Source organism: Artemia franciscana, chromosome 14, assembly GCF_032884065.1.
Source record: "Artemia franciscana chromosome 14, ASM3288406v1, whole genome shotgun sequence".
Lineage (NCBI taxonomy): Eukaryota > Metazoa > Arthropoda > Branchiopoda > Anostraca > Artemiidae > Artemia > Artemia franciscana.
In genome coordinates this window covers 31,908,362-31,922,138 of record NC_088876.1, presented here as the reverse complement: position 1 = coordinate 31,922,138, position 13,777 = coordinate 31,908,362, and the positions used below count along the sequence as shown (strand labels likewise).

At 35.2% G+C, this 13,777-nt stretch overlaps 2 protein-coding genes across 2 annotated transcripts in view; one reads left to right on the top strand and one right to left on the bottom strand.

Moving 5' to 3' along the window:
• Window positions 1-724: 724 nt before the first annotated feature.
• Window positions 725-13,777, bottom strand: part of LOC136035595 (caprin-1-like) — a 74,594-nt gene continuing 61,541 nt past the window's right edge. Inside the window, exon 9 of the mRNA XM_065717476.1 lies at window positions 725-1,233. Coding sequence (XP_065573548.1) covers window positions 1,163-1,233 — 71 coding nt within the window. The 3' untranslated portion in view covers window positions 725-1,162. The remainder of the gene's footprint in view (window positions 1,234-13,777) is intronic.
• LOC136035593 (uncharacterized) lies at window positions 8,283-11,867 on the top strand. The gene has a single exon (XM_065717472.1). The coding sequence runs from the start codon at window positions 8,334-8,336 to the stop codon at window positions 11,082-11,084; it is 2,751 nt and encodes a 916-aa protein (XP_065573544.1). The 5' UTR covers window positions 8,283-8,333; the 3' UTR covers window positions 11,085-11,867.

The window sequence follows — 13,777 nt, the reverse complement described above, 5'->3', positions numbered from 1 at the left end:
GACAAAGTCAAATATGATTAACTATTATCAGTTTTCTCAGATCAAACAGAATTCTCAGGTGTGTTCTGGATAATACAAAATTACCATATTCTTTTTTTCGTAGCTCGAATTTCAACTCGGGAATGCGCACTTGAACTGGATTATAGGTCAGATTGAAGTTATTTTTCTTTCTATATTCCTATAGCCACTTTGTGATTACTTTAATCAAGAGAGGCTATGCTGGAGGAAGGAACGAGAGGCACGGCAGAGGCTAAAACTCCCTGAAACAAAGATCAAGCGGCAGGGTGCGATTTTCTTGTAACAAAGCAAAACTGTACCGAAGAAAGATTATCTATAGAGCGCTTCTCTTTTATCAAGAACATTACCAGAACATTCACGTATTCTTACAAAACGTTTCATATTTTGCATAGGATTTCAGCCCAGTATCCTATCAATCCTAGGTAGAGCGTCGTTAAATAGATTCATAGAACTAAGATTTGGCTTAACATTGACTCTTACTTTGGTTCCTATAAAATACCATTTATTTGACCTCCTCAGTAAATCTATGCAATAAAATGTATATAATCACTTTATATTTCAACCGGTTCCTCTTATCGCACACTGGAAAAAAAAAAAAAAAAAAAAAAAAAAAAAAAAAAAAAAACGGTCACCTACATCTTCCATTGAACATGATTTTCCACACCTTTTTTTTTCAAGAGGATACCCTAAAAACAAAACAAAATAATTCATTTGATCTCATTTTTATTTGCGAACTTTACAAAATATAAATGAAACCAATGTGCATTTCTCAACACAAGAGTCCATGTAAACGAATGAAAAGGAAGAAATCGTTGTATGGATACTTCGTAATCATTTTTTTCTCTCGAATAAGATAAACAGCAAACCTTTGAATCCATAGTACTGCTAGGGGATATATAGGAGATCTAGAAAAAGTTACATAGAGGCACAAATAAGGAAGCTATCGAGCAGTCACTGTACCTATTTTTTCTAAGAATATAAAACATCCGTTTACTTGGTCAAAAAAAGAAAAAAAAAACAAAAAAAAACTGCCGATAGCTACCAAAGCCTCGTAAATGTATTACAAACTGTTGATTCAAAACACAAAATCATCGGAAATCAAATAAGATAATGTCCGATTTTTGCAACTTCAAAAATTTTTAGTCTAAGGACGGCGTGGGTTGCCATAGCCACCACGACCACGTGATTCTCCACCACGATTTCCGCCACGACCACCTGAAAAAAACATTGCACCATGCTAAAAGATTTAAATCATTTGCGGCTATTTTTCAATTACCATAAAACAAATTGCCACAACTTGCAAAAACATAACGACGGGCTCATATAAGAGCCACATTGTTTTACGGTAAATTTCTCACTTACTCATTGACACATGCACATATGAATTTTTAGTGAAAGAGTATAAAAAAAAAGCAAAAGCTATAATATTTTCGGTACTTGCGTATTATCCACAACACACTCAACAGGCGAAGTTAGATTAATTCTAATGAAATATGCCAAAATATGACGAAAAAATAATAATTCTGTAACAAAATTATAGACACTATAACAAAGAATTATGAAAAGCAAGCTGCCCAAAACGTACTATATTAAATAGCTAACATAAACATCTCTGTTTATTAAATATTTAATTTAAATATACCTGCATTGTAGTTTATTTCACGAAAGAATAAGCTAATTATAACCGAATATGAGAGAAAAGTCAGTTTATTATGATTAAACAAAGTAAACTTCTCGAGTGTGTTCTGGATAATATGTATATATCATATTTTATTGGGGGGAGGGTCAAAGGTGCTTATAGTCAGAAGTGAATTTTGTAACCAGGAAAGGTCCAATTCCGATTTTAACCCGTTTCGCTTTGACGTGAAATTTTTTTTTTTAACAAAATTTAACTCTTTCAGTACTGTGGTGACTTAAAAAGACCTTTTCTATAGATGAAAAGCTTCGTTTCCCTATCCCAGGAAGAAACATAGAACTGCCATAGAAAACTTCCCCAAACTAAGTGACTGATAATATCAAATATAGTGCTGGACACAAATACAATTATAAGCAACTTTCTCCGTTGTCAAGACGTTGACAGCATTAAAGTTTAAAATCAAAAATCGGTAAATAAAAGGTTTGTATTTAAGATGTTTTTCAGTTCTGATACTAAGCAATTATGTTCATTTTTGGCCTTAATACACTTTTTATTTACTTACATAATACTTTACTGATAACTTTGGATTAACGCAGTTAGCTTCCGTTGATTTTGAATTAAAAATAAAGTAGTTTTGGGCATCAAGTCTTGGCTAATCAAACAGTTCATGATAACGAACTGTAGTAAGGAGCGACCCGGCTCAATAGCAAACGAAACTCCGAAAAAACGGAATTTTGATACCAATAGATATATCAAAAGAATCGGATTTTTATGCTGGTTTTAAATATATAAGTTTCATCAAATTTATTCTTACTCATCAAAAGTTAAGAGCCTGAGAAAATTTGGCTTACTTTGGACACCCCCTAAAAGTCATGCGATCTTAACGAAAATCACACCATCGCATTTAGCGTATCAGAGAAACTTGTAGCAGAAGTTTCAAGCTCTTATCTACTCTTTTCTTTTGCCAGAAGACTGATCACGGGTGCGTGTTTATTTGTTTTTGTTTTTTTCCTCAAGGGTGATCATATCGACCAAGTGGCCCTAGAATGTCACAAGAGGGCTCGTTCTAACAGAAATTAAAAGTTCTAGTGCCCTTTTTCAAGTGACCAAAAAATTGGAGGGCACCTAGGCCCCCTCCCTCGCTCACTTTTTCCCAAAGTCAACGGATCAAAATTTGAGATAGCCATTTGTTCAGCATAGGCGAAAAACTTAATAACTATGTCTTTGGGGCTGACTTACTCTCCCTCGGTCCCCAGGGGAGGGGCTGCAAGTTACAAACTTTGACCACCGATTATATACGGTAATAATTATTTGGAAGTGTAAAGACCGTTTCAGGAGGATTTTATGGTTGGGGAGGGGGGTTGAGGGGAGGGGGTATGTGGGAGGATCTTCCCTTGGAGGAATTTGTCATGGGAAAAAAGAAATTCCATGAAGGGGGCAAAGGATTTTCTGGCATTATTTAAAAAAAAATAATGAAAAAATAAATATTAAAAAGTTTTTTTTCAACTGAAAGTAAGGACCAGCATTAAAACTTAAAATGAAAATAGATTATTACGCAAATGGGGGGTCCATCTCTTCCTAAATAGCTCGCTCTTTACGCTAAAGTATTTTTAGTAATTTCAACTATTTATTCTACAGCTTTTGTGATTTAGGGTCTAATCTTAAAGAATTGGGACAAAATTAAAGCTTTAGTGCAAAGAGTGAGGTATCAACGAGGGGGCAAACCCTTCATATACATAATAAAAATATACAAATATCGAAGTTCGTTAAGTAATTTAATTTGTAAGTTATGTATATTCTTTACTAAAAAAACGTTCGTTAAAAATTAAAAATTCTAGTTGCCTTTTTAAGTAACCGAAAAATTGGAGGGCAACTAGGCCTCCTCTCCCACCCTTTTTTTCAAAATCGTCTGATCAAAACTAAGAGAAAGCCATTTAGCAAAAAAAAAAAAAAAAAAATCCGCAAACTTCGTTTTAATTATTCATTTGTGGAGAGCCAAAATAAAAACATGCATTAATTCAAAAACGTTCAGAGATTAAATAAAAAAAAAGTTTTTTTAACTGAAAGTAAGGAGCGACATTAAAACTTAAAACGAACAGAAATTACTCCGTGTATGAAAAAGGCTGTTCCTCCCTCAACGTCCCGCTCTTTACGCTAAAGTTATTTACTGTTTAACAAAGTAGAATTGAGAGAAAGAGTAAAACTTTAGCGTAAAGAGCGGGACATTGAGGGAGGAACAGCCCCTTTCATACACGGAGTATTTTCTGTTGGTTTTAAGCTTTAATGTCGCTCCTTACTTTCAGTTAAAAAAAAAAAAAAATTTTATTTAATCAAACAATTCGTGGTAACGAACTGTAGTAAGGAGCGACCCGGCTCAATAGTAACCGAAACTCGAAAAAATGGAATTTTGATACCAATAGTTACATCAAAAGAATTGCATTTTAATGCTGATTTTAAATATATAAGTTTCATCAAGATTAATCTTACCAATGAAAAGTTACGAGCCTGAGTAAATTTGCCTCATTTAAGAAAATAGGGGGAAACGCCCCCTAAAAGTCATACGATCTTAACGAAAATCACACCGTCAGATTCAGCGTATCAGAGAACCCCTTTGTAGAGGTTTCAAGCCCCTATCTACAAAAATGTGGAATTTCGCATTTTTTGCCAGAAGACAAATCCCGGATGCGTGTTTATTTGTTGTTTTTTTTCCCCAGGGGTGATCCTATCGATTCAACAGTCCTAGAATATCACGAAAGGGCTCATTCTAAACGGAAATTAAAAGTTCTAGTGCCCTTTTTAAGTGACCAAAAAAGTTGGAGGGCACCTAGGACCCCTCCAACGCTCATTTTTTCCCCAAAGTCACCGGGTCAAAATTCTGAGATAGTCATTTTATTCACCATAGTCGAAAAACCTAATAACTATGTCTTTGGGGACGACTTACTCCCCCGCAGTCCCCGTGGGATGGGCTGCAAGTTACAAACTTTGACCTGTGTTTACATATAGTAATGGTTACTGGGAAGTGTACAAACGTTTTCAGGGGGATTTTTCTTGGTTTGGGGGGGGGGGGGGTGAGGTGAGAGTTACGTGGGAGGATCTTTCCATGGAGGAGCTTCTCGTGGGGGAATAGACTTTCAATGGAGGGGCACAGGATTTTCTAGCATTATTTAAAAAAAAAAACAATGAAAAAATAAATATGAAGTTTTTTCTACTGAAAGTGAGGACCAGCATTAAAACTGAAAAAGAACAGACATTATAACGCATATGAGGGGTTTACCTCCTCGAAATACCTCGCTCTTTACGCTAAAGTATTTTTAGTAATTACAACTACTTATTCTACGGCCTTTGTGATTCAGGGATCATTCTTAAGGAATTGGGACAAAATTTAAGCTTTAGTGTAAAGAGCGAGGTATCGACAAGGGGTGAGCCCCCTCATATACACAATAAAAATATACGAATACAGAAGCTCGCTACGTAAGTTAATTCGTAAGCTACGTATATTTTTTACTTATGAAAACGTTCGTAAAAAATTAAAAGTTATAGTTGCCTTTTTAAGTAATCAAAAAATTGGAGGGTAACGAAGCCTCCTCCCTCACTCTTTTTTCTCAAAATCGAATTTTTTACAGAAAAAAATTCAAGGAGATAATTAGAAGCTATAGAAAAGGTATTAATAACTTCGTATTATTAGTGAATAGAGCTCTAGTATTGATTGAGGAATAATAAAAACAACATCAAACATGTATCATATGTCGTAAAATGAACGGTAATAAATTGACTGATGATAAGAAAAGTTATATGAAGTAGGTACGGGATACCAAAATTAGTTTAAGATTCGACGAAGTTTCCACAGTAAGTAAGTTTTAAGCCGATCTACCCCCCCATCTAAGCAAAATTCTTCCTTTTCACGCATATAACAACAACATAAACATAGTTCGGTAACTTGTATGGCAGATTCCTTCAATATCTCAACCATTGACAGTCAAAGAAGAAGATAACAAAAAACCAAGAAGCAATTTCTGTTCATGCCCAACAGAGAAGACCACAAGTTTACTTGTATCCGCGGCATAGAACTAAATATGTTACGAGCACCCAGTTTTTGTGGAAGATAAATAAGTATGAAAGCAATTTGGTCTTTATCGAACAAACACATATGACAGCATACCCTTTTTGATGCCACGAGATTACCGTGACATGGAGAAGATTAGTGTTGGAAGAATTTCTGGCAATGGGAAGAACTTTTCCCTGGACAGGTTACCCTACACAAAATCTCCACTCGAAAGCTCTAAAACTTTATATGAAAACAATCCTATATGGATTATTTAAGAATCCTTCTATAGTCCTTAACACAGATGTTTTCAGTAAAAAAAAGGAAGAAAAAAAGTTAACTACAGTGATTTTTCCGGGTAGAAATTACTATGTTATATTAATACACTATTTTCGGGTGCGAACATATGGATCAAATCATAAATCACAACCGTCTTCACCATTTTTAGTGGCTTCGGGCTGTGTTTTTGTTACTATGGGATGATTGAGATGTATGCTGTTTGTTTTCTTTTGTTACTATGGGACGTGTTCGTCTGTTACTAGTGCAACTACTGCTGCAACCACGGAAAGTAAGGAAAACAGAAAACGATAAGTAAGGAAATGAGAAAAGGAAAAGTAATGTAAAAATAAGAGAATAAGTAAGGAGAATAGAAAAGGAAACCTCAGGAAAAAGAAGAGGCAAGTAAGGAAAGAGAAAAGGAAAATGTTTATAAAAGCAATGCTTTTAATAACATTTCCGATAAATAAATCGTCGGAAAGAAACTGAGCAAATTATATAAAAGACATTTCGCTTTATATCGGACAATTTGTTGATCTCAAATCATTAAAGCTGACAAAAACCTCATGGAACATTTTTAAAGAGTTATAGAGACAGAAAATGAAGTAGTTAGAAAATCAGGCAAATTTGTTACATTTTTTAATTAAATAAGGGGTACAGAGGAAAATAGAAATTAAAAAAGTAAAACAGCTAAGTACTTTTGCTGAACTTAGTTAAGTATGGGAAGTGAAAAGACCGGAATGAAGCTAAAATTTGTGGTATTTAAAATGGCTATGAAGAATGTTAACCTTAACACTTGAACATTAGCACTGAAGAAAGAACACGAGGACAAAATGTGTTTAGTAAACAAAGTTTAGCCACAATATTCATTAATAGCACAAAGAACACGAGCCCGATCAGCATATGTGACGAGTGTCATAAAAGAGCAGCTTCGATGACTTGGATATGCCTTAAGACAAAATACAGCACACGATTATAAAATATATTTACTAAATAGCCTGCAAATGGGAAAGATACAGTCAAACTCAACATATTGCGCCGGGCTGATATTAAAAGAAAGAAAGAATCTTTGGGGATTTCGTATTTTCGGGGACTTTCGTCTCAAATGTCATAATGCTAAGGAGAATTCGTAGCAGTAGGCTACGAGCACTCATTCTTCGAAAATGGTTTTCAACATATCAAAGTTTAAAAATGAAAATATAAATCTAAATAAATACTAGTTGCTTAGGATAATAAACGCAGTTGTGTATACACGTAGGTCAGAGTGTCAGATATATCAATTTTCCAGATAAGGCTTAGTTGAAGGTCTAAGCAAAAAAGCTAAAAATTTTAAACTGTAACCTCCCAGTTTCACCGCTATATGTCTAAGCTACGTTTTTTTCTTCTTTTTTTTATCAAAGAATATTATTTACATTCTTGTCAAAGAGATAACATTTTTGTTTGATTAAAATCTATTCACTACAGATTCAAGGCCAACACTTTATACATATGGATCGAAAATAGAATTAGAAAAAGGTAAACTGACCTTGCCATGTGCCTAAATCTCTTCAAGTAATCAATTTCTCTCTTTTCTAAGGTTCCTCTAAAATGTTTTCCAAAGTTATGTCTTCCATGGCTGATCCTGGAACACAACATGATTGTGATTTGGACAATAGGGATGCAATTAAAAGCTACTTTTAGATGTTTGTAGGCATCATAAAAAATAAAAAAGCATAGTAAAAATTATAGACTCACAAAGTGAACGGTATCAACATTCTAGGGGGTGCTTTAGAGCTTCCTTTTTTTTTAGAGTTTTAGCCTTTCCTTTAGAGTTTCCTTTTTCTCCTTTATTTTTCAGTTTTTTTCCTTTTTTTAGTTTTTTTCTTTTTCAGTTTTTAGTTTTTTTTTATTAGTTTTTATTTTTTTTATTTTTCGTTTTTTTGTAGTTTTTACCTTTTTTTAGTTTTTTTTTAGTTTTTTTTTCTTTTTTAGTTTTTTACCTTTTTTTAGTTTTTTAGCTTTTTTAGTTTTTTTGGTATTTTCTTTTTAGTTTTTTTTGTAGTTTTTACCCTTTTTAGTTTTTTTTCTTCTTTTGTATTAATGCTAAAGCCAAGGTTCGAACCTGGAACCTCTCGGACCTGGAACCTGGAACATAACACTTTACCAACTCAGCTACTTCGGCTTGAATCCATTCGTTTTTGAATTGGTATATGATGAAATAATTCAGACGTCATATAATGACGTCACTCGACACACATACAACTTATTTTTATATATATAGAAGATAGATAGATAGATACTATGACGTTCACATATGTGATATGATGACGTCATACAATTATATAAAAGAACAAAATACAAACGTGTCAGTATCATTTGCTTATGAACAGTGCTAAATTCAACATGACAGAAAAACCGAATCTATCTCGCGTTTCAAGCGAAAAAGCGGAAAAGAACAAAAATAGAACAAACGAAAATTCTGTATTTACTACCTACAATGATTCCAATGTTGATGGAACACAACTTGAAAATGGCCGTACTCTTGCAGATTATAGCGTACAGAAAAAATCAACACTTCACCGTATGCAAATAAAGGAAGACCCAGCTACTTCAAAAAATAAAACTCTAACTGCAGAAGCAACTTCAAAAGACACTTCAGAAGGTTGGAATGATGCCACCTTAAAGAAAGGGTCAAATATAAGCCCTACTAATAGAATTTCTCAAAATCTGGCTTGTTTGGCGCCATCTGAGAGCGTGAAGGACCTGGAACAAAGGAACGACCCAGGTAACAAGGCTGTGAATGCAAAAAAAGGAAAAATGTTTGACTTGAGTTTTCAAAATTTTAGCGAGTCTGCACCAGTCAAGGCCGAATTTGTTTCTGCCAGATTTCTTGATGAACCGGATGTAAACCTTTCCAAACAATCAAGAAAACGTCTTTATGAAGAAATGAGTGACCAAGGTAGCATGATTGTGGATCCAAAACAAAAAATATTTATGAACATGAGCTTTGATAAGTCGAGTGTGCCAGAACCAGTAAACACTGGATTAAGTGATGAGCCAAGTACAAGAAATCTTAGACTTGAACCACAAGTAAAACCCCTTTCTGACGAAATGAATAGCCCAGGTAACAAGGCTATGAACCCAATTAATAGAAACATTCTTGACTCGAGCTTTGAAAATTTGTGCGAGTCAGCACCAGTCAAGGTCGAATGTGTTTCTGCCAAATTACTTGATGAACCGGATGTAAACCTTTCCAAAGAATCGAAAAAACGGCCTTCTGAAGAAATGAGTAACCCAGTTAGCATGATTGTGAATCCAAAACAAAACAAATTTCTTAGCTTGAGCTTTGACAAGTCGAGTGCGTCAGTACCAGTAAAGGCTGGATTACGTGATGAACCAGATGTAAACATTACTAAAATTAAACCTTCCAAAAAAAGCACCTCAGAAAAAATGAGTGATATAGAGAACAATGCTATGAATAAAAAAAAAAGAAAAACATTTGACTCGAGCCCTGAAAAATTGAGCGAGTCAGCACCATTCAAGGCCGAATTCGTTTCTGACCGAATTCTTGATGAACCGGACGTAAACCTTTCCAAACAATCAAGAAAACGTCTTCATGAAGAAATGAGTGACCAAAGTAGTATGATTGTGGATCCAAAGCAAAAAATATTTCTGAACATGAGCTTTGACAAGTCGAGTGCGTCGGTACCAGTAAACGATGGATTAAGTGATGAGCCAAGTGCAAAAAATCTTAGACCTGAACCACCAATAAAACCTCCTTCTGAAGAAATGAGTAACCCAGGTAACAAGGCTGTGAATCCAATTAATAGAAACATTCTTGACTCGAGCTTTGAAAATTTTAGTGAGTCAGCACCAGTCAAGGTCGAATGTGTTTCTGCCAAATTACTTGATGAACCGGATGTAAACCTTTCCAAAGAATCGAAAAAACGGCCTTCTGAAGATATGAGTGACCCAGATAGCATGATTGTGAATCCAAAACAAAACAAATTTCTTAACTTGAGCTTTGACAAGTCGAGTGCGTCAGTACTCATCACTGGAGTACGTGATGAATGGGAAAAGAAACCTTTTGAGCCAAAAGGAGTCAAACACGTTGCATGCGTTGTTGGAGTTGAAGCTTACAATATAAAAAAAAAAATTGCCGAACTTTGTGGTTGGAAAAAACTGAGCACTTTCCCAGGGGGTCAACCTGTTTCTTTAACACAGGATAACATAGAGTTCTTAAAAAAATTTAAATATCAGGTCACATGGAGAGCTGATGGAACAAGATTCATGATGCTGATTCAAGGTGAAAAAACTTATCTTTGTGACAGAGATTATAAAATCTATGAAGTGTCTGCAAAATTTTATTCAAACAAAATGTGTTTACTAAAGGATACGTTATTAGACGGCGTATTAGTGCTTGATAAATGGAAGAACAAGAAGTCAGGTCTTGAAGAGAGCAGGTATAATTTTCTCATCTATGATATTATATCGTATGATGGTAAAAATATTGGCTCTTCACCGTTCAATATTCGATTGGACTGCATTCAGGATGACATTATAGAGCCGAGAACAAGAGCCAAAAAAAAAGATTTGATAAAAACAGGATCAGAATCCTTTAGAATAACAAAGAAGGAGTACTTCAAGCTCGAAGACAGTCATAAGGTGTTCAGAGGTGGATCTTTCTTTAAACAGTTGACACATGATACTGACGGGCTAATATTTCAGCCAGTTGACGAGTCATACAAATGTGGCCAATGGTCGAAATTATTAAAGTGGAAACAAGTCAACACTGCTGATTTTAGGCTAAAAATTGAGGAAGTCCGTGAATATGGACAATTGCCAAGACAATATGGCTCTTTACTTGTGTCAGAAAATGGAGAGGAAGTAAATTTCTTACAAAATAGTGTTAAATTGGAAAGACTATTAATTTGGAAAAACTATGATGGCAAAATAATTGAGTGTTGCTTTGATAAAGGAGAATCAATTTGGAAGTTTGTGCGGGAAAGGTTTGACAAGTCATTTCCAAACTCTAAGCAGACAGTCGAATCTGTAATGCATTGCATAAAAAACCCAGTGTCAGAAGAATATTTAAAAAGATTTATACAGAAAACTGTGAAAGTGTCAAAGTAAAGTGGAAGGTTAGAGTCAAATCAAACCACTCGGAGCTGGATAAATTGGATCAAACCAATGAAGACTTAGCTATACTTAGAAATACTTAGCAGTATTTCGTGTGTGTGTCTGTTTGTGCGTGTGAACAATGGACTGACCCACCAATGAACGACCCTAATGAACTTTTGAACAAATGAATGACCTAGGTATCAAGGGTTTATTCCAAAGACGAAAATTTTTTGACTTGAATTTTCAAAATTTGTGCCTGTCAGCACCAGTCAATGTGCGTGTCAGCACCAGTCAATGCTAACATTACTGAAATTCAACCACCCAATTAAACGCTCTTCTGAAGAAAAGAGTGACCCAGAGAACAAGGCATTGAATGCAAAAAAAGAAAAAATTGTGACTCGAGCTTTAAAAATTTGAGCGAGTCAGCACCAGTTAACGCCGAATGTGCTTCTGCCCAATTACTTGATGAACCGAATGCAAACCTTTCCAAACAATCAAGAAAATGGCCTTCTGAAGAAATGAGTAACCCAGTTAGCATGATTGTGAATCCAAAACAAAACAAATTTCTTAACTTGAGCTTTGACATGTCGAGTGCGTCAGAACTCATCACTGGAGTACGTGATGAATGGGAAAAGAGACCTTTTGAGCGAAAAGGAGTCAAACACGTTGCAGGCGTAGTTGGAGTTGAAGCTTAATATATAAAAAAATATGATAAACTCGTATGAAAAATTATAATGTTTAATAATATAACAATATCTATATATAATAATATAACAATATCTATAATTAATCAAATAGTTTGAAGAAGGTCAACTAGAGTTCGAGGTTAAAACAGTCAGAAGGGCTAAGACTACGGAGGGTAAACACGAGAAGTTGACTCGAGTTCAACTACAGTTAACTAAACTCCAATATCAGAACATACTCTAAAACTAGATATAGAGTCATCAGAAGTTTTAATCTCTTAAGTCACGATGTCCCTCTAAATATCAAAATTCATTAAGATCCGATCACCCACTCGTAAGTTATGAATACCTAATTTTTTCTAATTTTTCCTCTCCCTTTAGTCCCCCAGATGGTCGAATCTGGGAAAACGACTTTATCAAGCCAATATGTGCAGCTCCCTGACACACCTACCAATTTCATCGTCCTAGCACGTCCAGAAGTACCAAACTCGCCAAATCACAGAACCCCTCCCCCCAAGTCCCCCAAAGAGAGCAAATCCGGTACGGTTACGTCAATCACGTATCAAGGACATTTGCTTATTTTATCCACCAAGCTTCATCCCGATTCCTCCACTCCAAGTGTTTTCCGAAATTTCCCCCTCCAACTCCCCCCAATGTCAAAAGATCTGGTCGGGATTTGAAATAAGAGCTCTGAGACATGATTTCCTTCTAAATATCAAATTTCATTAAGATCCGATCACCTATCTGTAAGATAAAAATACCCCAATTTTCACGTTTTCCAAGAATTCCGGTTTCCCCCTCCAACTCCCCCCAATGTCACAGGATCTGGTCGGAACTTAAAATTAGAGCTTTAAAGCACAAAATCCTTCTAAATATCAAATTTCATTAAGATCTGGTCACCCTTTCGTAAGTTACAAATACCTCAATCTTCAAAATTACCCCCCCCCCAACTCTACCAAAGAGAGTAGATCCAGTCCGGTTATGTCAGTCACGTATCTTAGACGGGTTTTTATTCTTCCCATCCAGTTTCATCCTGATCTCTCCGCTTTAAGTATTTTTTAAGATTTCTGGTCCCCACCCAACTGCCCCCCCCCCCAAAGACGCTGGATCCGGTTTGCTCCTTATGAAATATCTTTCTAAATTCATGGAAGAATTTGCTATGCAATATAGAGTTAATGGTGTAGCTATGCTTAACCTCTAAAATTATAACTGAAAAGTGTTAAATTCAACATTACTGAACCTCTCTAGTGAGATTCAACCTCTCTGGTGAACCAGATAGGGTGCTTAAACCATTAAAAGAAGCCTTATATCATCAGGGAATACATTACGTCTCATCTACAAGAATGCGTTACGTGTAGATTTTATATGGAACGCTAAATCCACTGGATGCCTAATTTACAACAACCAAAGAAAAGTTTTTCAATTTTTTTTGGTTTAAGAGTTCTTTTTTGGAGGAGGTGGGGTAAAGGGAATTTTTGTTTTAATTAAATTTGTTGAGTAGCTGTTGTAATGAAGATTTTTTAGCTTAGCACTGTTGTTATGATTCTTTTAAATGTATGAAATTTGATATTTAGAAGTATATCATGTCTCAAAGCTCTTATTTTAAATCCCGCCCGGATCTGGTGACATAAGGGGGAGTTTGGGGTGGGGGAGCCTAAAATCATGGAAAACACTTAGATTGGAGGAATCAGGATAAAACTTGGTGGGAAAAATAAGCAATTGTTTTTACATACAGCAAAAATAATATGCATCTTGTGTCAGCAAAGATTTCAATCAAGGCGGTTAGCACAACAGGAAACTTCCCAAGTTTGCAAATTATTCAAAGATACTTCTTTTGAGCTGATTGTTTAGTTTCCCATCAGGTAGGCTATACTATTTTTAGGGACTGTCCGTTCCTGAACTCTAAAAAGAAAATTATGTTCCATTCAATCAAAAAAAACCTATTGACGCTTTCTAATGATGTAGGCTAAGTTTCACTAAATCTGAATATCTCTATCTCTGGCACAAATGGGAGAGGAAACT

Excerpts from the sequence above, each read along its gene's own strand:
- LOC136035593 (XM_065717472.1), top strand. The coding sequence starts at position 8,334 with ATGAACAGTGCTAAATTCAACATGACAGAAAAACCGAATCTATCTCGC.